Raw genomic sequence first — 25,671 nt, forward strand, 5'->3', positions numbered from 1 at the left:
TTGAAAAATACCACCAGGATGATCATCAAATCTACCTGTTAGGCTGTGAGACCAAAATCTGGTGATACTAAAATAGTTTTCCAGGGGAAAGGCGAAAGAGAAAAAAGGTGGAGGGAAGGGAAGAAAATTCATTTCAGAATCACAAAGTTTTGTTTTGAAAGATGCCATCTCTTTAATGACTACCCATTTTGTGACTTTTGCACAGTATCTTGACCTGCTATAAAAACGTAAAATCTCCCTTCATTTTTTTTAGTAACATTTTTATTGCTTGGGAAAGCTTAACAAGAAAACACAAAAGTTCTGATTTAAAGATTAAAAATATTGAAGCTTTTACAGCAGAAATTCTTTAAACTGCTAACCTCCCCACAGTTATCTCTTGCCTACATTCTTTTGCTGATGCTGGGACTACATTTTCAGTAACTGTTGTGGTAAGAGGATAACATACCCACGCAAAATTCTGGGTCTCCCTCACCCACAAAAATTTCACACTACAGTTATTTAAATAAATCAAATTATCCTAAACTGGGGGGGGGGGGGGCACATAGGGCTTACACAAGTAGTATTTCAACAAAATGATTCACAAAATCATCTTGTATCTCCTGAGGCACAATTGCAAAATAGTACCTGCCATGGCATGTGCCAAGAAGCAGTGACATTTTGGCTGAGATCATGTGCATGAGCTGCTTTAGACCTTTTAAAATTCACACAATCCTGACAGAGAAGGGCTACAGTTCCTTGGAGCTATCTGATCTTTTAGGAGTACTCAGTGGTTGGACAACACAGCACTGAATTCAACATTCATTGCCAAGAAGATGGAATTTTATAGCAATTATACAAGAATTTTTAAAACAAAGAGAGGTGGAAGGAGGGACTAAACCCAGGACCTATCCTTGCAACAGAATCATGATCCATCTTCAGTTCCGTGAATCTTGCATTTCTGTAAAACGACATCAGTTCAGTATTAATCCCAGGCACATCCGTATCCTGGAACACTCTTCTGGAAAACAGGTGCCTGGGTTAGAACCCCATCTTTTTAACACAGGTCCTCAATCCACCTCTTCTATTTGTTGTTCCATCATTCACCCAGCAAGTAAATTACAGTGCAAAAGGTGAGTGTCCTGTTCCCTCCACACCCCTGAGTCAAAAAGCATAATTTCAGGGTCATAGCAATTGTTGTATCACAGAGTTATATACATCCCGGATTCTCACTGCAGTAGTAACAAGTGCTACAGTCTCAAAAACCTTCCCCAGTAAATTAAGGAAAGCTACCTTGTGTTCGTACACATTTAGTTCTGCACAGGACTAATGAGCTTGGGAAGAGCACCCCACTAGCTCACTTACACCACACGGAGCTGCACAGCAGACGCATCAGCCCTCTCCAAGCCAGCCCACAGACCTCTAACCCAGCAGCAGGCAGACATATCCTTATTGCTTTGCAGGGGACGCCTCAAGTTCCACACAACTGCCTAAGTTGGTCATACTTTCAGTAACACATTATTTCAGCACAAGGTTGTCTCACCTAAACTGAGACCAGAAGAAAACGCAAAGATTCTCTATTCTGATCATTTGCACAAAACAAGTTCCTCCATTAATTCTTGTATCAAGCCCAATAGCTTATGATAGATGGAACATATCTTTCAGACAGGGAAGTCTGCTCAGTGCCAAATTGCTCAGTATGTAGGCAAACAGTGATACAGACACAGCATTCTACAGAGCAAGGAATAATTTATTTTAGAGGACATTGAAAGTAGGAGAAAAGCTATTTAAAATACAAGCAAAAGGGACTGCTTTTTTAATGAGGACTAGGTATTCAAATAAAAAGATTAAAGAGATAAGGTAAAAACATATTTTAGTAAGAATAACAGTATTTTTTTCAAATAAACAGAAAATCTGAATAATTACACTGACAAACAGCCACAGATATAAGAAAAGAATGCAGTAAACCTCAAAATGCATACCTATTCCATCAAATTGCTAAATTCTGCTCCATATTTACAGGCTAAGTGCGTTTTATAAACTACGTGGCCCTGCAGTGCCAGAATGATAATCTTACTGATGGTATAACATACTAGTACTAAACATTTTACAAACCAAGCAGGAAACAGACCAGAGAAGAAGATAAATGCCGAATACACATAGAAAAGCCTCAACCTATTTACTTCTTTTCTCCAGTAAAGATTCATTAATAATGGGGAATACAAGGCACATAAACTAGTTTTGGCAATACTTGAGGGGGGGAGAGCAGTGAATGGGAATAACAACATGTGAAAAAGCTGTTGATCAGAACAGCATGGTTCCTAATTATACAGGTCATTTCTGACATTCATCTAAATTAAGAGTTTTCTGTTTATCACTGGCTATTGCCAGATGGATTGAACTGATAAAAATGGCTTCCTTCTACTCCAACAATTGCAATGCAAGTCTACAGTTTCATATTCAGTGCTGCTGAAACTAATTTAAACAACACATTTTCCCTTTCCCTCTCTCTTCAGATTGTTCCCAGATTCCACTACCTATGGATTGCATCTGCACAAAGTGAACTGGACTAGACGACTGAGCTGACTGAAAATAACCACCTACATTCTTTCCCGAAAGGCAATGTTTATGGCAGCCCCAAAGAAATGCAACTGAAACTGCAGCTTAAGCTTGATTAATCACTTTCGTTTTAAAACGCTCAACCATCCCTGTAATGGTAAGGTCATAATTCCTCACCCAACAGTGGTTATTGCTTCTGGATGTTTTTGAGGCCATGCAATGAACTAGCTCTGGACATTAGCCTGCCTGAAAAAAAACAGCCTTTCCTCTCCTCTCCTGCAGCACTTTTTAATTTTTTGGTGGGCACATGGTGGAGGAGATGAAGAGGGGAAAAAAATAACTATTTTATTTTGATCAGATCATTGGGTTGAATAGTTTTTCGGCAGCAAAAACATTTGTTCTAGGACAAGAGAAGGGGCAGTGCAGTGGCAGGAACCAGTGGGTAAGATCAGAGCCTGCTCACAGCAACTGAAGCAGTGCTTTTGCAGAACATGTCATCACTGCCCAGTACCATAAAGCACTTTGAAAGGGTTAGGAATATTTGAATTGCACCATCAGAGTCAATTTCTGTCTGATAAGAAATGAAAGAACATCTTTACTCTAAAAATGGATTAATAAATTTGGTGCAACTCTGCATTCTGAATGCATTTTCTAACTTGCACTACAAAACCAGATCTGGGATCTTTCCTCCTGGCATCAGCCATTTTAAACGTAATGCAGTTAAATGATGCCTTCAGTTAAAGCTAATGTGAACTGGCCTAGATCCTAACTATGGTATATTTTTACTAGGAATATCATAGTAGATCTGCAAAACAAGCCTCTGTCTCAGGTATGCAAAGCATAACATGGTATATGAGAGTGCTTAAAGAGGAAAGTATGCAGCTGATTTTCATATCCCAGGTCAAGCTTGCTGATATTTCAATTAGAAAATAATCTTTTTAATCAGAGCAACTTTCACAGAACATCTTTAAGAAGCTTATGGAAAATGAAACAGTGTTCAATTTGCAGCAGCGATCACCACCCACTTCGTTACAGAACTTAGCTCAGTACACTCTCAGTACTAAGTTGCACAGTTGCAGTCCATAAATTCACTGGTAAAGCTTCAGTATACCCAAGGAAAAATGGCAACATTCACCTGGCTATTTCATAGCAAAAGCTCTACCAACGTGGAATGAAATCTCATCTTTAATCCCAGAATGTCTTAAAAATTTCTAGGAATCCCATTAAAAAGAGCAAAACCAAACCACACTCATCCATTCTAACTTAGACATTTGCCTAACTTGCCTATAGCAGCAATTTGCAGACTTCTTGATAAGGGAATGACCTTCAGCAAATCCATTTTTTTCCAATCCCAAATTGCCATGTTCTCCTGACCTTAAAAGGATCTTGTGACTCTGCTTGATTTCACAATCTCATATGTGAGACATATGAAGCTACAGAATGCCTTTTTTACCTCCTCTGTCCTGTTGCTATTGAATATCCAGATTGTCATGGACTTTTGCTCCAGATCAAAAGAACACCTGATCCACCTAGCATCTGGTCTTTTCAGCAAAACTTCTTTCCAAAACTCATTACTGTCTTCAAAAATTTTAATACCTCTTTTAATTTACTATGAAATCTTGGTACATTTTTCATTTCAATTAAAACAGAAGACGGGCAAATTTCTTGGCCTCCCTCCAGCTATGAATTTCTCATGTACAGTCCACTTGAGACTGAACATCTGATACTGCATTTTAGATGCTTCCTCCATAACTCAGAAAAAGCACCCCAATAAGTGATTTTCTTCTGACACACTTCAATAGATGCCAGGAACTAGGATCTATCCTTTGGAATCCACCCAGCAGGGAAATCTACAAACTGTTTTCTCCTTAGTTCAAGTATCAGAAGTTAAAATCAACTATTTCACAACAAAAGCATAATCTCTGCAATTTTTTCACATGAACACTGGCTTGAAAACACGATTTCCACAACTCACAGCAGCCTCCATTTCCTCAACTAGGAAGAGCACTGGTTGGGTGCCCTTTTAACGCCTTGGAAAAGTACAGTTAAATGCAGGATAACAGATCTTAATAAATTTAAGAAACTAATTATATGATAAAAGATTAATAAAATCGAAGTAGTAGTGGTGTCATACTCATAAGCTTTAACACTACAAGAAAAGTAAGGTCTGAAGGAAAAGATATTTTTAATTACAACGCCCGATACAGATAGAATAAAGTATTATTAGCATTTCTGTCACAGGAAAATTCAGCCAATAGATTATAATGGTTTATGAGTGTCTTCTGGTCTTGACGGTTCCACCAATGGCTAACACATATCACACCACCCTCTGGCCAAAAGCTTTCACTGTATTAACTACTGTATTCTCTCTCACGGATATAATTAATTTCTCATAATTAAAATAAAATTTAGATATAATTTCTCTCACTTTATTTCCCTGGGTTTTGCTTCCTCTTATATGATTTACTGAGAGGATTATGCCCAAAACTTGCCTGTTTTTCCCAGCTTTCTCAGTATCGGGTGTAGGTGCAATGGGGGATCTGCAGGGCAGCCTCTGTGAGGAGAGGGCAGGACTGCCTCGTGCCAGACACAGCTGGTTCCAGCCGGCTCCAACGGGCCCACCTCAAGGCACAGCTGAGCCCTTCAGCCGTGATGGCAGTACCTCAGGGAAAGCATGTTTAAAAAAGGGCAAAATGCTGCATGGGGGAGTGAGAGTGAGGAAAAAAGAAGTGTGAGAAATAATCCTATGAACACCCAGGTGAGAGAAGGAGGAGGGGAGGAGGTGCTTCAGGTGCTGGAGCAGACACTCCCCTGCAGCCCATGGAAGAGACCCTGGTGGAACAGGTATCCACTCTGCAGCCTGTGGAGGACTCCACACCAGAGCAGGTGGATATGTTCTGAAGGAACTGCAGCCTGTGGAGGACCCATGCTGGAGCAGGCTTACGCTGAGGGACTGCAGCCCATACAGAGGACCCCCACGGGAGCTGTTCTGGAAGGACTGCAGCCTGTGCAAGGACCCAACACTGAAGCAGGGAAAAGTGTGAGAAGGAAGAAGCAGCAGAGAGGAACTGTTATAGACCGACTGCAGCCCCATTCCCCATCTCGCTGTGCCGCTCACGGCAGGGAGGAGGTAGGGGAGATGGGAATGAAGGAGTGAAGTTGAGCCTGGGAAGAAGGGCGGGGTGGGGGGAAGGTGTTTTAGTTCTTGTCTTTCTTTCTCACCATCCAACTCTATTTGTAATTGGCCATACATTCAATTAATTTTCCCCAAGACAAGTCTGTTTTGCACCTGACAGTAATTTGTAAGTGATGTCCCTGTCTTTCACTCAACCCAAGAGACTTTTCATTTTGTTTTCTCCCTCCACTGTCCTGTTGAGGAAGGGGAGTGAGAGAGCAGCTGGGTGGTTACCTGGCAGCCCGCCAAGAGCAACTCACCATAGTCTAATAAAAATATTCTTTCTTTTCAAATTCAAGTAACATGAAAGAATAATTGAAAACACTAAAACAATTCTACAAAGGAGATTTAGTTTCGACTCATGCATTGCTGTACTGTCTTTTTAAATCTTTTCTTTAACTAGCCCAGATCCCACCTAGCCATGTCAGATTTGGGTAATTTTTATGTGCTTCTCACTGCATGAAGGTGCCCATGATGGGGAAGATAAACCCCATGCCAACCAAGCAGACCTTAAATAGCGATACTGGACTCAGAATCATGTGGAAAAATTTCAGTGAATTTGGGAGAGGAAGCCCGAGAGAGGGGGAAATTGTAGGTCATCTTTCTGTATGGAAGGCTAGACAGAAGCAAGGAAGAGACAGGGACACATCAAAGATGCAGTAATGGAATTAGGTCCTTTGGATAGTTCATACTATGGAATAAAATCCTGATGAGTCTCTGTGTCAGGCCACATCGATGTTAAAAGTATAAATTGGAGGAAGACATAACATGGACAGAAAACCAAAATCAAGCTGTGGAAGGAAATAGCTCTAAAAAAATCCTAAGTCTTCAGTTCTTTTCAAGTCTGATCAACATCTCTGTATCATTTGTACTATTTCCTTCAGTATAAAATTCTCAATTCTTCCAAAAAGTACTCTGTTGGCTATGCTGCAGCTGTTTGTGTCAGGACATTCTTTGAATTACAGTTTGAAATCAATAAAGAAACTTCACAGAGAGTTTGGCCATACTACTCAAAATGTACCAGTCAAACTAAGTCACAAGTTTCTTCATACTTTCAGGTTGGATCCAGTTCACTTGGCTTTGTTTTTAAATCAGCCAGTTAAAGATTTTTTTTTAATTATTTCTTTTTCTGCTTTCCCTTAATATTTCCCCTTCAAGACTCCTGAAAATGCTTGTCTTTCAGACATCTGTCCTAAATTTGCCATTGTAAATAGCGAGACAAAGAATGCATTTCATTTCTTCAACAATGTCAAGCTCTTCAGTGTCTGAATTATTCTTGCCGTCTGTTGGAGACCCCTGCTTTCTTCTCACCAGAATCTCTCTTATTCTGGATGCGGTGGAAATGACTCTTTGTATGACTTAACCTCCCATGTAATTACATTTCCTTTCATTTTCCATCTTTACCTTCCCTTCACTTTCTGTATTACAATGTCAGCTTCATTCTATAATTTCTACAATCTCGTATTGTCAATACAGCTCTTATTTTCACATAGTTTGTATGTCCCTACTGATATGCTTTCTCCTTTACCCAAGACATAACAATCATTACTTACAATGAGTGCATATTACCTTTCAATAATGAGTGCAATTATAATGAGTGCAATTTACCTTTCAACACACCCCACCTTGTGTTTCTTTGTTGTTTTCTTCTGCTTGGATTTCATCCAACTTTTCTGCACATAAAGGCTTTTGGTTTAGATAAGATTTTAAAAAATTGTTTACACAAGAATTTTAAAAATACTTATGAGGGTGTAAGCTATTCAGATACAAATCATTTGTGCCTATTTTAAAATTTATAATACCTGGGGGGGGGGGGTTGCATTGTTATCTTAGGCCTAAAGAACCATTACACTTTTATGTCATTTACACCTCAGTTCCATTTTTTCCCTTGTGGAATGCTGGAACACTTAGAATACAAATACTGCACATGCATTTTTATCTAAATAACATACTAAACAATTGTTGTAACCAGGGTACCTAGTCATCCTTCCAAAATTAAATCTATCTAAATGAGAGGGTAACATTTGCTTTATAAGCAGTTCAAAATTATATATGTTAATGAAAACATTACCAATAAAAAGAGTGTTCTTAACTTTATTTGTCTATATATTTCGAAGCACTAAACTGAATATTCGAGGCTGCCATATCAAGATTTAACCTCTTTCATTGGATATCCAAAATGACACACCCAGTTCTGAAAGGCATTGAACATTCACAATTCACAAAGTCTTAAATTAAAGCTTCATCTAATTAGAGGTGCACTACTCTAATAAGCACTAGTCGCATGCCTTAAATCAGAAGTCACAGGTTTGGGAAAAGTTGCAGACCCTCTCTGGCAGACCATGGGTAATTAAGGAAATTCCCAAGTTTAGCGCTGTGCTCAACATCCTGATAAGAAACTGCTGAAAACTCTTCATATCCCTGTATGTGGGGATAAAGAGGTAGCCACAGAATAAATGGACAATTTTTTCAGAACTACTGAGCATCAGCAGACCCCATTCAAATCAACAGGGGAGGTAGGTGCCAACTACTTTTTGAAAAGCACTGACGACTGTGTATTTGGAATTTCAACCTTGAGGTTAGACAGCTTCTCTGCTGAGAGCATCTTTTAAGCATGTGCTGAAGTGCTTTCTGAATAGGGATGAATTTAGCATATGCTCAAGTGTTGTCCTAAACAGCTGCCCTCCCTTTTTAAATGTGTCACTCTCTTAACCTCTGTAACTCCTTAAGATTTAATGTGAGCCAGACACACTGTCACCATAATACTGGAAAAATAAAAAGCTTGCTAAAGAGACATCTGTAAATGAAGCAGGTTCCAAATTCTTCATGACAAGGAAAGTGGCGTGAAAGAAATTAAAGTAACACAATGAATGAAGAACAGCTGAACGCCGTTTACTCATCTCTGGTTCCTGCTAGGATTCTCTTCAACTGCACATACTCCTTTTGTTATCTATTGAGGTACATTTGCACAAAATCAAAAGAATATTTCAAACTTCCACACAAGCTGATGCCTGAAAAGGAATATCATGTACGTAATACATGTCATCTGCCTTTGATTAGCTCAAAACTTCTGTTAGGAAAATAGACACAATTCACTTCTGCAACTGTATTAAATAAGTATTTTAGGATATCTGGATAGGAATAATTGGAAATGGAAAGAGTGATTCCATGCAAAAAAAGAAGTTATAGTCAATAAGAAGCTTATTTTATAAGAATCTCATGGTTCAAAAGCACTTATTTCTTAAGTTTCAGGCTTTAGAAGTTTTATTAACAGCTCCTGTGTACTCAATGCATTTGGTGCTTCCATCCTGATGTATAGCAACCCAAGTATGTAAATAATAGGACAAATAATACAAATACACTTAAGAAATGCTTTCTTAGAGCAGATGTTCTCAAGCATTTTCATAATAGTGGGCACATCTTTGTGGATTATCACACACACCTCCTTTCCCCCCAGCTATTATTTCTCATGCCATATCGCATTTTCATAACATCCCTACGGCAGTTACAGCAGTTGCTTTTTTCCTGCTAAAACAATGTACTGGGGGATTATGTCACTGTGATGGTTTACTTTTACAGTCTCACCCCAGCTATTTACCAAATAGCCCAAAGGTTTCTTCACCGATGTATACCAGGTGACATTTTCCATTGTCTTACAACTAAAACCAAGGTCCTCTTACATGATTAAAGCATTCCTTTATTATATATTCACTTTCTAAAAAAAGTAGCATAAAAAGCTATAGTTTCAAGATTAAAATTAACCTCTAATTTTTAAAGACAGAGACTTACTGAGGAGTAAATTATTCTACAGCTATCTTTCCCTAACTTGATGCCAAATACTACCACACAGGTTATTTGCCAAAAGAAGTCACAAGATCAGCATTCAGTTTGTTGCTGTCTCCCACTTATATCTGCTCTCCATTAAAGAAATGCTAAAACTATAGGGGGTTGCTCTATCACAATAAAATAAGACGGACAGATTCTCCTCATCTTAGGTTGTTATGGTTGTTATGCAAGTCAACGGAAGTGACTGGATGGAGAAAATAGTCTAGAGCCATATGAGATTGCTTAGAACCTTAATCATGCTTCATGACTCATCCATTTTGACTCTTTATTCATTAGATCACTAAAACTCAAATATCCACAAACTTATTCCCACACTGCATACATTCCATGGTCTGATGTAACTATATTGCTAAATTATCCCTTTTACACTATAGCAAAATGGTTAGGTCATTTATCATCTAAAACATGAAGATTTGTCAAAAGATTTCACAGATTTAATTTCAGCAAACTGTTTTTGCTATAAAACATGTTAGATGTCACAAAAAAGAGAGTACTCTTTCAATACTTTGAAATAAGGTCTTGTCAGCGAGGACCCATGCTGGAGCAGGCTTACCCTGAGGGACTGCAGCCCATACAGAGGACCCCCACGGGAGCTGTTCTGGAAGGACTGCAGCCTGTGCAAGGACCCAACACTGAAGCAGGGAAAAGTGTGAGAAGGAAGAAGCAGCAGAGAGGAACAGTTATAGACCGACTGCAACCCCATTCCCCATCTCGCTGTGCCGCTCACGGCAGGGAGGAGGTAGGGGAGATGGGAATGAAGGAGTGAAGTTGAGCCTGGGAAGAAGGGCGGGGTGGGGGGAAGGTGTTTTAGTTCTTGTCTTTCTTTCTCACCATCCAACTCTATTTGTAATTGGCCATACATTCAATTAATTTTCCCCAAGACAAGTCTGTTTTGCACCTGACAGCAATTTGTAAGTGATGTCCCTGTCTTCATCTCAGCCCATGAGCTTTTCCATCTTATTTTCTCCTTCTGTCCTGTTGAGGAAGGGGAGTGAGAGAGCAGCTGGGTGGGCATCTGGCAGACAGCCAAGGTCAAGCCACAACAATATTGTCCAGTTAGCTTAAGTATCAACTTTGAGAATAAAAGGGTTTGTGTCATGATAGACCCTATGTTAAGTAGAATTAATATGTAAAGCTAGTTATCATCCAGAAATTATGTCAAGATAGTAGGAAGTGCTAGGTAACTTAGTTTTGAAGGTTTTTTGTCACTGGTAGGTAAGTAAATCCTTCATATCTGTGCTGAGGTGTAGCAAAGCTTTAACGTGTATGATATAAGAGGACAGAAAAAGACAGAACAAGATGGGTCATCCTATTTATATTTAGAAAGTATGTACAACATTCAAGGGCTGGGACAGTTCAAGATATCTTTAAAGCTACTAGGTTTGTAAGATCTTTTGCTCAAAATGAGATATCTCCTTTTTAAACTGCTGCAAGAAGACTCTATTTGCATGTAAGTTTGGGTTGTTAAATAATTGTGTTGGGCTGGACTCCATTAAAAATGCTAAAAATGCCACAACGAAGATTGATAACAGACACTAAGTTCCTGACGCCTCTGAAAATTAAAATGAAAGTCAAGCTAAATGAGCTTGTTCAGCACATCTTTTGTAGGCTTGCTTCTATAAGAACTAACCTATGGTTAATTCCAGTTCAGCATTCAAAGCATTTTGCTTTGAGTCATCTGAAGTGTTTTGAAAACCAAATTTCAGAGAAAAAAAAAATTCCACAAATTTTGTAACATCCACACTGATTTGATCCAAAGGAACCTTCTACCTTTCTAGAACTGCCAAAACAGATTAATTCTCAGCTAGTGTAGGAACCAGTTCATCAGTGATAGAATCATCACTTCCATGACACTTCTCATTTCCTTTGCAAGACAAACTATTTAGTTGTACTGTGGAAATACAAAGCTCATACCTAGAAGTATCCATTAAGCACTCGGGAAGAGAAGGAAAAGACAGTGGGAATACTTAACTCTACACTCTGTTGTAAAAACGCAATATTACAAACAACTGTCAGCAGCAGGGTCCCCATTTCTAACAGTCTCTCTTGACAAGACCAACATGTCGTTGAGGAGCTGACAAATATTTCTGTCTCAAGACTGCTACCACAGTCAATAAATTTTTGGTGAACACTGTGTCTGTAGCCAATGCAAAAGAAAAAGCGTGTACAAACAGCAATACCTCCAGTACCAAAATGCAAAAATGACAAAGGGATGGAAAACAATGTGAAAAGCAGCTTCCCTTCAATCTGTAAAAAATAAAAATTTCTCCTTTGCTAGAACTGAGATCCTCTACAGTACACTGCAAAATGGAAACAAGGATTAAGAAGCACTTAAGTAAAAGCACTAATAGCTTTTATTTTAGGTGATTATAGGCATAAATGATCCTGCAGATTTTGGGAAATCTGGTTTATCAGAAGTACTTTACACATGAAATGTCATGTCTTGATCCCTAAAGAAAGGCTTAACAGGAGTGCCTTTATACAACTTCAATTCAGCACAAAGACGTAAGTACAAACTACTCCTCCTGAGGGTAAGTACAAACTTAAGTTTGTTGCATTTACATGTGGGTAGACATTTGACAAACTCATGTCTCCTGAGGGCTCACACTCATGTTTCAGTAACAGCCATGGTAGCCTAAAGATGTAAGCAAGGTACAGTCAGAGTAAGTTTCTATCAGAAGTTCATGACTTTTTTTAGGTCAACTGACACAGTCAGAAAAACATTTCACAAGACAATGGGACTGATGCAATGCTGCAATACTGCTTCCTCTCAACCATGTGCGCTTGCCATTTCCTTTAAAACAACTTTGGTGCCAAACCAGCCAAGAGCTAACTTAGCCAGTGTTAGAGCTGAGTCAGTTCATCGAGGAGACAGCAAATACCAGCGCATAAAAAGAAGCGTACAGCACTGTATGGCTCTGAGCATAGGGAATGGGGACACCTTTTCAGCACCACTAACCTCTAAATGAAGCCCAGCTGACTCATAATGGCTTATGTGGGGAAGAGGGAAACAAGCTTTTGAACAGCAAACCCCATCTGCAGATCTGAAATAGAAGTCAGACTCCAAGAGTAGCTGAAAACAATTGCTCTGGATTTAACTTCATTCAGCTAATGAATTATACAATTTGAAAGGAATGAGTGATTCTCAACTCCCCCTTGTGCTCCACAGGTACCAAAGGGAGAGGTGATAAGGCTACTGACCACCTGCAGTAGGGAGAAAAACAATTCATTATCTCCCAGGTCACAGAGAGGGGATTAGCCATGAGGGAAATATAGCTCATATTTTAGATCAGAGTTGAAGTGTTATCATAATTTTTTTTAAGGCAATCTGTACCATCTGCTGTACAGTGGAACACCACAACCAGTCTGCACCAGACACTTCTTGCTCAGAGCTTAATGCAGTCATAAATTCTAACTCAGTTATTTTCCTGACCAAAGAATATTGCAGAAGGCTGGACTCTTCATCAAGCCACCTCATTTTTTGGAGCCCCACTTCTTTCACCAAGGTGCTTCCAGATGCTGCCCTTCCTGGCTGAGGCACATACTTGCTTCTTTAATCCCCTGGGCAGGCACAGCTGAGAGCAGGTAAGCTCATTAGCCAAAGCTGAGGCTAAACACCTACCCCCCACAAGGTGTGAGCCGGCCTATATGCCAGATCTGGTATTTTGATTAGTCATTTCCTAATTACAGGATTCTTTGGTGAAATTGGAGACATATTTCTAAGTACCTACCGTTAAATAAACAAAAGGCACAAAATGAAATTAATTTTAGGATTAGATCTATCACTAGAGACTATTTTCCATGGCATATTAGGTTGGACAGGATTTTGCTATTGTTTTGAAACATGTGTGTGACTTTAGTACTCTTGATAGGCTTTGTTAAAAAAAAAAAAGGGGGGATTAAAAAATGGTAGCTTCCACAGGACCCAGGCAGGCATCCAGATGTTTTTGGTTGGTTGTTTTGGGGGTTTTTTAACAAATGTGTTTTCAATAAGTAAAAATGAACGCTAGCTTGATTGACATCATTTAACTATGTACCAGTACTGTTATGTTCAAAACAAAACAAAAAAACACAGTGCTTTGTAAAAGACTTACAATAGTTGAGATACTCCACAGGCTATGAATAGGTCAGCATAGAAATAGGCTGTGCCTGAGCTGTCTCAGTTGTCTCTGGTTAATCACCTTTCTAGAATAGCCAAATTACTCTTCTGATCTATTCAGTATGAAATTAGGATCCTTTTTTCCAATTATATCTCGCAATGATAACTTATGCCCATCTCACTTTCAGGCAAAATTAACAGCAAACCCCTCCCTGTGAAATCTGTCCAGAAACTAAGAGCAGAATACAGCACCATACTTGCTAAGCAGAACACTGCAAGTACATGAAACCTTCACTTTGCAAACTGCAGTTTCCTCCTTGGCAGTTTGCAGGTGGAGCTTAAGATCCAGGTGTTGATCTTCAAAGCCCTGCCTAACTAAGGACTGATCAGGCTAACGAATTATTGTTTTCCCTATGGAAAATTCCCACAACTATGTTTTTCAGAGGTATGTATGCGCTTGTTTCATTACAGCATAGATAGTCATTGTCTGTAAAAGATCATTTGCATTAGCCAGAAATACTGCAGCCTAAATCTTCTGAATTTGATAGCATATTTGGCAAAGTATATGTTGCAGAACATGATATACAACTTCCTGGGCCCTTTCATTATTCTGAGGGGCTGCTGATGACTCTCCTGTCTATATCACTGGAATTTTCTTTTGAGCATCGTATTTTTAAAATATTCAGTGGTAGCCTAATTCTGTTTCTACCACCAGAGTCCGAACGCTTCGTTCACAGACAAGCCTGGCTATCTACATTAATGGAGTTGTTCTTTAGAGTTCCAGTTACACTATGTGATTGTTGTGTGAATGAAGAAGAATGTTGACAAACTTTCACAGCCTGAGCAGTTAGACGTCAAAAACCACCGTGTTTTTTAACGTGTAAAAGGATTAGATTAATATACGGGTGTTTAAGAGCTTAACATAACTATGATGACGTTTTCTATAACTGTATGTCAGTTCAGGTTGCATTTAAATCTTATGAACATGATGCCTGCGAGTTGCTTGTGCAAACTGAGATTTTTAAATCCTCGCACTTCAATTGCTCTTCCCAGAATGAAAAGTCCATTTATTTCTTTCACATAATCCCACTAATAAATACAGATAGCTTCCTTCAATGCTCTCTCTTAGAGTTCATTGTTTAATTGCCTATGTTAATTAGAGAGAAACAAGTTTCCCCATGAAAATTAGGACAAAATTATCTCAAATACCATTAAACAAGCTGTAATGTTCAACTTTTTTCAACCGTGCAAAATGCTCATGTTCTACTCCCTATGTGCAAATAATTTTTTTATACCTTGTAATCATAGAAATACTGTTTGAAAGAGTCCTCTGGAAGCCTCTAGCCAACTTGCTGCTCCAAGTGAGATTGCCACCAGCACGTTGCCATCCATAACTTTGGCTGAGTCTTGGAAACACCCAAGGATAGGGATCCCACAGCCTCTGTGGGCAACGGGTTCTACTGCTGCACTGTGTATGGATTAGTAGCTAAATTAATCTTTAACCGTATTGGGCTATTTATCACTTTCTCAAATTCCCATCCCCATAATGATTTCAAATCATGGTACTCATTATGTTGTTCTTGAACTTCATATGATTGCAAAAGATGACAAGTGACTGTAAATCACTTCCTGTTGTATCAATACTTTGACCTGCCAGTTTTTGGACAAGAGTTTAGATCTTACCATTTTATATTAATGATGGCTCTGTACCCACAACACCTGGCTGCACTCTATCTATTATAATCCATAACAGACCATGCAGAAGCATAAAGCAGATCAACTTTAATCAAACATAAAATCACATGCTGCTACCAGATGTAAGGTGTACTTTTGGAAACAAAGTGATCAATCACAATATAGAACAAAACATGTATTAACATCATCTTTTTGTTGAAATAACCACGCAAATAACTTTTAAAATAGTTTCAGAGAAGCTGATGGGTCTGAAAAGGAAGTCAGTGGCTGCAATTCTCAACCAATTATCTGCAGATATGCCTCGTTCCATTGTTCCCATCCTTGAAAGCTTCATGCCAGGCTAAGCATATGACTCCTTGCTTAGCCTCTTGGTCAGTTCATGGTTCAATTTCGACAACAAAGATCTGTTGAAACTACAAGCAACCAAGTGTAAAAAAACATAATGGATGCATAAAAGGCGTAAAGCTGAAAAGACTTAAAGGTACACACATCCATAACTCCAGAAGCACACACACATCATTTAAAGACTAGAACAAAGCTCACTTTGTAGTTATTTCCAAGGAGGGAATCTCCCACTCGAAAGTAAACCACACTGCTGAAAGGCCAAAGAGTAAACCTACATGGAATTGCAAGGGGGGTGTGATAGTTATTTATAGTACTCATTAGAATATTAATCCCAACAGATACTTGAGGTCTGTTAGGTATCTGATACAGAACAGTGTTTCATCAGACTGCATTTGGACAGATGATAATCTACAAAAAAATAGTTGCAACAAGGAGCCACGAATTTATTAAAGGGAATTGAAATCACAAGTTTAGCTAGAGGTAAATGTATGAAAGTGTTAGCAACTTCACTACAATTCTCACACAAGTATTTGAAGTTTCTGGCAAACTTACAGTCACCTGAGAGCAGCAATGCACCGGGTGATAAAAGCTAGTAAGCTTTTTCTTCCTTATAAACGTAAGTCGCAATGAAAAATCTCTCTATATTCTATATAGAGAGTAATGACTTTTAAGAATCTTTTGGATTCCAGCTGATACATCTTATATGTCAGAAACTTAATGGTTTCCTTGCCAAGCTATGCCCATGCACCCATATGAAACAGCAATAGTGGAATAGGCAAACTGATGAAAACCAGGTTCTTGCTATCGAATTTAGTGAAAATTCACCATGTGTTTCTCTTGTAAGTCACTAATTTTGCCATGTCAACTACAAATTTGATTTTAAATTTCTGCTAGACAAGAAAATCTGAATGGCTCTAGGGATTATTTTGACTAGTGAGAAAAATGCATTTTTTAATGAGGACCACATTGCCAAAATTTTAGGGCAGCTTTTTTCACTTTGTTTCTTTAATTTTGAGAAAAAAAATAGGTATAGGCGAGATAAAGAAACAGAAGCTACTGCTGGAAGAGAAAACACTCTCAAGCATGAACTCAAGCACCAAAAAAATTAATAGTTACCACATTAGTCTACTCATGCTTGCATTTGCATGAAAAAACCACAGCTGAGTGGCTAAACTCCTGGCCTGGCATTTAGGAGACCACTGTTTATGTTCTTCTATGCCAACCTGAAAAAACAAAACCATTTTCCCTTCAGGAGAAAATCATGTTTTAACAACGTTTTGAGGGGGGGGGGGTTTGAGGACAAGAATACCCCTGAAGATCTGCCATGGGTCTATTGCTGCTATTACTCCTTATACAATTGGGTCTACTCCAACTTGTATGAGTAATTACACATAAATTGAGCTAGAAGACAAAGTGATTTATTAGATCACTGCTTGAGATACTGGGGATTAGGGAGATGCAAGCCTATGGTCTGACTTGGGATGCAGTTACCGGATACCTTAGCTTCAGTAGAAAAAAAATGCCTTTAGTATGAGCAGCGCAAGGCAGGGAGAGAGAGGCAGGGAATTTCTTGTTTCTGTGCCACATGTGACATATCCCGTCCAGCTATCCCCACAGTGGTTCTCATATTGCTCTTTTCTACCAAACAGAAAGCTGGGCCAGACTAGTTCTCTGTAGATTCTAGTAGTGCCAGAACACCAAATACAAAGTAAGAAATGCTGGGTAGAGACAGAGATTTATTTCATATAGAAATTAAACACAGTTAAATGACAATAGAGAGGATTAGGATAACCTCTAGGCTGAGCAGGGGACTGCAAATAAATTAAATTGCTCAGTTTCAAAGATGTGCATGAAATGTGAAAAGACCCAAGGGTCCTCTGCATAATAAGAATATTTGTTATTTAGGAAAAGAGTGAAAGATGCAAACAAGCAAACATAAATGCTATGCTTTTTGAAGCGCTTAACAAGTCCTCTGATACAGTGACTCGCTTTTGCGAATGCACTTTTCCACTTCTTTCTTCCAAGCAACTGTTCAGGACTCATGCTTTTTTCCACCCTCCTGCACACTTGTGTGTGTGCATCCCGTGTTCATTTGGGATGCATGCCTTTTCCTAGCACTCTGTCAAGTACGTTCGGAATAACCCACAGCTAGGAAAAACATGTCCCTTATTTCTATCCATCTTGCTCTTTACTCAGTTCTTTTCCTCATGAAAAGTCTAGAGGCCCAGCGCTCTCCCTGGACACCCCAGTACAGCCTGGAGTTGTGCAGGCAGGCTGCTCCCCAGCGAAAGCCGCTGCAGACCCCCTCTTCTACCACCAGTGCCGCCTCCCCCTAACACACGGGGGAACCTCCCTCTCCTCCTCCGCAGCTGCCACTTCCCGTCCCCTCCAAGCAGATGAGGCCTGTGCCCGTGTTCCCCGCCCCGGGTGCCCCCTTCCTCCCGAGAGCGCCCTCGGCCTCGCTCCCGGCGGGGCTCGGGGCCGCCGGCAGCGGCAGCAGTGCCCTCTGGCGGCCGGAGCGCAGCAGCCGGGGCGGCGGCGGAGCGGCTGGAAAAACGGGGCTGAAGCCGATGTTGCTCAGCGGCAATCACAAGCCGCGGGAACCGTTTCGGGCACCATGGAGACCCGCTGCGGCTTCTGGGGCTGTGCTGAGGAACGAGTCTTGCTCTCTCAGCTCCTCACAGCGCTGGAGCCTGCTGGGGTGGGGGGGTGATGCCAAGCACAGAAAGGTATGGCAGGAGATCAAGCTTGGTCATGTTACTCTTCATGTTAGGATTCGAACACTGTCACAGTTCTTCACTGAAACTTTGTTTGTGAAATGGCAGAGGGGTTACTAGACTGTCTGCTAGGAGAGAAGTATGAGAGACTTGGCACAGAAAAAAAAGGGATATTAAATATATGTATGCATAAACATCAGTAAGTAGAAGAAACAGAATCAGATACTAATACCTCTTGTCCCAGTGCATATTCCATTAGTTTACGGGATGTTTTTCTAGGAAGAATGTCAACCCTCGCTCTCTCTCCTTCTTCCTGTCTCCCCAAATCAGCAGTATTACAAAACAGGGAGTCTGCTTCATTTGAAATGAAAACATTCCACTCAATCTCATACGCTTGAGGTCTCTCCTGGTCAGTCTCCTGCTTTACTGCCTAACTGCAGCCTACTTTTGTTTCAAACAGAAAAAAGTACCAATAAAATTGTACTGATACTTATCTCGGAAAACCATCCTTTATTCTTTAAGATAATTACTACTTAGTACATGGTACTTTTTCTGTTAAGCATTGATAGACAGATGAACAGAATATTACTGCATATACTTCTAAATTCCATGAATATACACTACTGAACCTATTGGTTCACCTAAGACTCCCTTCCTGATGTTTTCGCTATCAGAAAACTCTCCAATGAACCATCCTAGTGACTTAGGACCATGGCCCATGCCTTCAGAAAACATTTAAACATGAAGTCACACAAACTCAAATCCCTCAACAGGAAAAACGTATTCCTTCACTTGCTTTCCAACAGAGAGGTAACACGTGATACATTTAACTCAGAAGCTGGCCTTTGGCAGGGGCCAGCATTATATGTTCAAGAAAAATTCTAATAATTTAGGGCAAATATAAGGAACAACCACCTAGGAGTATAACAACAACTTCTGGCAACCTAAAATCTTGAGCCTTCACAAGTCAGAGGTTGCCACTGGACACTATTGTGTTTAAAAGCCCCCAACAGACCAACCCCTCATGAATTCTCCAAGCATTTTTGTACTTTCTGGTTTTCTCATCATCCTGTAGCAATGAGTTCCATGATGTCTCCTTTTTTTGTTTTAACTTACTGTCTGATAACGAAAAATTAAAAAAAAAGGGCACCTACTGATATAATGAAAAACAGTGAGTAACTGTTCCCTGTTCTATTTCTCCAGGACACTCAAAATGGTATGGATATCTGCCATACTCTTACTCCTCAGCCAGCTGTTTTCCAGGAGGAAAACAATGTCTTCCTCCTATCTAGTGCCTCCTCACATCTAAGCTATTCCACGTCTCTACTGGTCTGGTTGTCTGCTATTTGCCTTTTCCAATTCTACTGTTATCTGTCTGAACTTATAAACTGATGTAATGAGACTTTCTGTTTTGTTCTTCACAGACTTCATGACGATACCTAACACCCTGTTTGCCTTCTTGACAGTCATGGAGCCAGAATGCTGTCTGCAGCAAACTGTGAAGTCTTTTTTGGTGGCAAAGCTAGCTGAGTCCAGCATTGTATTACGTAGAGCTAGGGTTGTTTCCCACTCTCCAGCATTCTTTTGCACCTATTGGCACAAAGTCATCTAAATATTTTATCAGTCACTCCCTCCTCTATGAGACCTTCGTGTGATTCCCAGCTATTCATTTTAGACAGATAATTCTGTATTAGCAGAAATGTCGTTACTTGACTATTCACTGCTTTCCCAGATCAGAAAACCCTGTAAGACTCCATCAGTAACCTCCTTCTCTGTGGAGTCTAACCATTCATTCTTATTTTTCCTTCTGTCTTTTAATGAGCAATTAGTCTGTGAGAAGAGTGTCTTTAAGACTTCTCAGTGAAGACTCTTGTTAACAGCACTTTGAAAAGCCAAGTATGTTGTATTAACCAGCATTTTCACTGACTCCTTCAAAGAACTTTCTAATAGACTTGTGAGGCATTGCTTCCCTTTGTAAAATGAAAATAAACTTCTTCATCTCTTCCTTATTGTATCACGCATTTCCATTTACCCACTAATCTGTTCTTTACTAGAATTTCTGCCAAAGAACTTCCTTCTGCTTCAAGGACTTTTTAAATAATATATGTCATATGTGCCAAATTTCATTCCTCTCCAGTTAGTAACTCAGCAATGTCTTACTTGTGTTATTTTAAAGTCTTGAGTGAATACCATATGGTCACAATGTTTATCATTTCTCTTATTAATGTGTTCTAATGTCTTTTATTGAAGCTGTGGTTCACCAGTAAAGCAAATCCAGTGCTAGGGATACGAACACCAGACCATAAGCATTACAGCCATATGAATGCCAGTTCAAATGCGTTCAGAGAATTTTGTCTGGTTGGTTTTGCACTGGCAGTCTCTATGTTGTATTACCTATCATTTGTCTTTTAACACCCTGCATAAAACCAGCATAAAGTCCAAGTTAAGCATGCTTACTAAATCAACAGAAATGCATTCACCTCCCCACATTTGAACCAGATGAAACTTGTACTGATGGATGATCTGCTAGCGTGCATTGATGACGGTGGAACATCAGCCTCACACTTCATTTGGAGATTAATTTCCTTATAAGATATGCCTAAAAAGCTCAAACCTCCATTTTACATGGGTTCCAAAGGGATTACATAAATTCATGGGAGAACGCTCATCAGGACTCATTGCAGATCACTGGAATCTGCTACCATATAATGTTGAAGTGTCTCTGTATGCTAGCCCTAGTTTATTCTTCTTTAGGCATGTGGTAATGGTTGCAGATGGATCCAGACACTAAGCAAGAGAGACTTAATTTGATCTACTACCACCATTCCCATGTGGTCATTAAGTCTTACTTGTCCCAAAAAATCCTTTTTACTCCAAAAGGCTATTCCAGTCTCACTATTCCAAAACTTCTTCATATCTCATCTCCCAGTTATTCCCCATCTGCCTCCACATCAGAATACGTAAGAACTTCCTGTGAACAACAGACCATGTTCTCTGTTACCTTAGAGTTCTCTCCAAGAAGCAAAGCTTAGTGGGAAAAGAGAGATCAAAGAGACCGAGGACAAGTGTAAGGAGTTAATTTGCAAAGGCCAGGACAAGCGAGGCAGTGAGGAGCCCTGTGTACTTGTCAAAATCCCCTGCTTTCTAGTCCTCCATGCCTCGGTCAGCCGTGGGAACACATAGTAATTCCAAGACCAAATTCTTCTGGATCCCCAAAATATATATACATCTTTTATGTATCTACACACAGAATTAAGGCAACATTCACATGAATACAGATAAGCAAAACACTTGAAAGTGGAATCAAAGACTGAGAGGTTATTGATTAGCAACATACTAGCTCCTGATGTTTCTGGTAGGAGGAGAAAAACCTAACTTGAAGTATCTCCGTTTGGGATGGGGTTTTTTGTTGTTGTTTTTGTTTTTTAAAGAAACCTGTGGTCTTTCAAATTTGTCATTGCAAATCTTTTGTCCTTTTCTCTTTACACAGAAGAAACTACCTCACAGTAGAATGCCATGTAGTCACGCCTACTGAATATACACACAGTCATACCGCTGTTGGAATGAACTGCACTTACCAGAATAGAGCACATACTTACAAATGTCTTCATAGGCTACAAATGCCTTTCTATATAACACCAAACCCCAAATATTTGAAAGTTTAGAAATCCAGACCTAAGGTTGTCCTGAGCCACTGTAGCACTGTCCTTGCATCAACATCCTAGGAGGGAAAGATATCACTTCACACACACACACACACACACACACACGCATATTATATCCATCTTGAAAGAGTTCATTCCAACGTGGTAAGAAAAGGGAAAAACGTTTTACACTGTTTCATCTCTGTTTCCTGGAATTCCAGGTGTCTCAAATGTGATGATTAGGCAAATGAATACAAATACAAACACAGAATCTTATACAATATATCCATACTGTATCTACCCAGTTACTAAGACTGCAATGCAAAGACACCATCTTCTAGAACAGGAACAGTTAGACCCCACAAAACATCAAAGACAACCTAGTTCAGAAAAACAGGCAGTATCTTGCCCTACAGTTTATCTCAACATTAATCATCAGGCCACTAGCTTTGAGGTGTCCTTTGCTACAGTAATTATTGAAAATCCTATGGGTTGGAAGTATCTGTAGCGTAGCACACTATGCTTCTATGCTGTTCCTTGGCACCATGATAATTAACCAAGTTACCAAAAGAGATAAATAAATGAATCACTAATAGGATACAAGTGTGCATTTATATACATTTGTTATGAGTTTGAGGTGCAGGGGGAGAAAATAAGAGATAAATCTGTTTAAGAAAAATCATTTAGCAAGCAGAACCTACAGAAAGCCTGGACCATTCAAATGGCCTGTGGGGTCACTACAGTCTAGGGGACAGAAGAAAATATGACAAATCATTGATTCACAGTAAGTTATTATTTTTGAAAGCTATTTTTTGAGAAAATAAGCTATCACCCAAATGCCCTCAAAACAAATCTCTTCTGTGTGCCAGGTTTTAAAAAAAGAAAGTCTTATTCAAAGATTTTCCCTACTTTTACTTCTCTCCAGAAAGAACAAGAAAAAGTCATAACAGAGCTGTTTCTCAACTTTTACCTGCCTGTTTGATGATGGGAGGGAAGACGGGACACACACAAACTCCTGAAGGGAGAATGCTTAAAGAAAAACAGCCAAGCAAAAAATCTCAGGTAACTAATATCAGGTCTTACAACTTAACTGAGCACAGAATCCAATAGAGGAATGACATACAGACCTGCTCCTCAAAATAACATATATAATTCAGTGGCCTTTCAGAAGCGATCACCACTGTCAGATACCATCTCTTCATTTTCATTTTATAGAAATTTCAAAAATACATTTAACAGAATGTGCCACTTTTAGGTCACTGACTATCTCCTTTCATCTATTTCAGACCTCTCTATGACCTGGAATAAGTTTTGCTTTGTGCTCTGGTGGGATCAAGAGCAAAGGAATGATACACAGTTCAAGAGAAACAAATTCATTTTAATATGGTACCCTACTGTTTCAGTTGTTAGCAAAACAGTATCAGGGAACCTTTCACTACCACTGACATGATGAATCAATAAAATTACCATGGCACTAATGAAATGCACCTACTTTCATAGTCAAACCAAAAAACAAAATACTGATCACAGTTAATTGTTATTATTCTCTCTAGACATTTTGATTATAGTCCTCAGAAACATCACTGGAACTTTATTGCTACATAGAGAAACTGCTTCAAATTAGAGAAGAATTTATCCATTAACACAGAAAAAGTTGTAATTACATCCCAAGTTCAGGAAGGTACTTGCAACATACGTAATTTTAAAGAAACATAGAAAATTCAATCTACAAACTGAATACAGTCTGCAATAACTCATTTTCAGCCTTGGTAAGCATGTGTGATTATCACCAATTGAAGAATGTATTGTAAGTATTCATACCTGAAAGAATTTACTGCATCTTCCTCAACGGGATCGATCAGATGTTCTGATAAGAAACCAGTCACTTGCAACACGGAATGTGCACGATAAAATAAATTATCAAAAGGGACACATTCCTCAGAACTCATGGGAACACGCTGGGAAGCATGCCAACAGTACGTTCTGTACTTTTTGAGTCAGAATTATGGAGCCAAATAAAATGTAAACTTACTTTTTTTCTGATCCATTTTTTGTGACACAGATGGCCGGGTAGGACTTAATACTGGCAGAGTGGTCATCCTCTCTGCGTCGTTAAAGGATGCATGTGTAGACCACAAAGTCGCCTCCTCTGCAGTGGCAAACAGCTGGGTGCTGTCTTCAGAGCCCTCTGCCAAAGCAGCATCATATGTAGGGCGAGGATTGAGCACTGTGGCTTGAGTTGCAAGAGGAAATGAATTTTCCTGGAAAGTGTCTCTAAATATATTTGAGTTCTTGTTCATTTGGTCAATGTGGGGTAAAGGCGTGGTGGTCCAGGAAGAGGGCTGTGTGCTGAGATCCATTGTGGGATCAGTCTTGGAACTGTTTTCAAACATGTTTGGCAAAAGAACATCAGATGTTTCAATGCCACCGTTAACTGTGAGGCCCTCACTTCCATTTGAATAAAAGCATGTTTTTTCTAACACCCCTGGAAGAAAGGAAAAGAAGCACCAAAATTACCATCATCTGGAATGACAAGTGTTACCAATTTGTTTTGGAAGCTTAATAATAACTATAATGGCACAGATGAAAAAAGTAATATTTATTTCAAAGTTAAAATTAAATAGAACTAAAGTTAAGAATTTCATGTAGCAACAAAGTAACAGTAGCACATCAAAACAAAAGCTATGATTACTATAGGATAAATAAAGAAACATACAAATAGAGAAACAAATAAACACTTCCATGAACTAAAAACGTTTTAAACTTACTTGTAGTAGGTCACTGAACTCTTAGGTGTTTGTAACTATAGAGTGTAATTTCAGGGAGCTCCAACATGCATTCATTCTATCATAGTGTTAACAAGATTGGTAATACTGTTTTTTTTCTCTTTTTAAATTGCATCACCTCTTGTTTTCATAGTACCACCATCTTCGGAAAGCTAATTCTGAAGCTTCAAGGGAACCAATAGATTTTTAATATATTTTATATTCACTAACTTTTAAAATTGAAAGACGTATTGTTTTCTCTATATAGGATTACGTAATTTAACTACTGCTGCTAAATACAGGTCCATGAGTTCTTTCTCATTCTTCTCTGATACTGTATTTTAAATATATAGTTGTATCCAAAATTTTAGGCACTTGCTATATTTTTATTTTTGTTCATTTATTATATCATAGACAAAAAGACACATTGCTTATTTGTATGTGTTGGAACAGTTGCAAGTAATTATAGTTCACAAATCAAAAGAGCTGCATAACACTAAGGAGATGCAGCCCATAAGCATCAGGGAATTCAAACTAAATAGTAAGAGAATCTATTTTTAACCTGTGACTATTACTGAAATATTTCATAGAATAGAATAGAATAGAATAGAATAGAATAGAATAGAATAGAATAGAATAGAATAGAATAGTTTGGGTTGGAAGGAACCTCTAAAGGTCATCTAGTCCAACCCCCCTGCCGTGAGCAGGGACATCTTCAACTAGATCAGGTTGCTCAGAGCCCCGTCCAGCCTGACCTTGAATGTTTCCAGGGATGGGGCATCCACCACCTCTCTGGGCAACCCATTCCAGTGTTTCACCACCCTCAGCATAAAAAATTTCTTCCTTCTAT

The 25,671-nt window shown here is 39.2% G+C and overlaps 1 protein-coding gene across 1 annotated transcript in view; it reads right to left on the reverse strand.

Annotated features, from left to right (window-relative positions):
• Positions 1 to 25,671, reverse strand: part of CORIN (corin, serine peptidase) — a 166,568-nt gene that overhangs the window by 109,127 nt on the left and 31,770 nt on the right. The window contains exon 3 of the mRNA XM_076336202.1: positions 24,089 to 24,541. Coding sequence (XP_076192317.1) covers positions 24,089 to 24,541 — 453 coding nt within the window. The remainder of the gene's footprint in view (positions 1 to 24,088; positions 24,542 to 25,671) is intronic.

Source organism: Aptenodytes patagonicus, chromosome 4 (genome assembly GCF_965638725.1).
Source record: "Aptenodytes patagonicus chromosome 4, bAptPat1.pri.cur, whole genome shotgun sequence".
In the NCBI taxonomy this organism is placed as follows: Eukaryota; Metazoa; Chordata; class Aves; order Sphenisciformes; family Spheniscidae; genus Aptenodytes; species Aptenodytes patagonicus.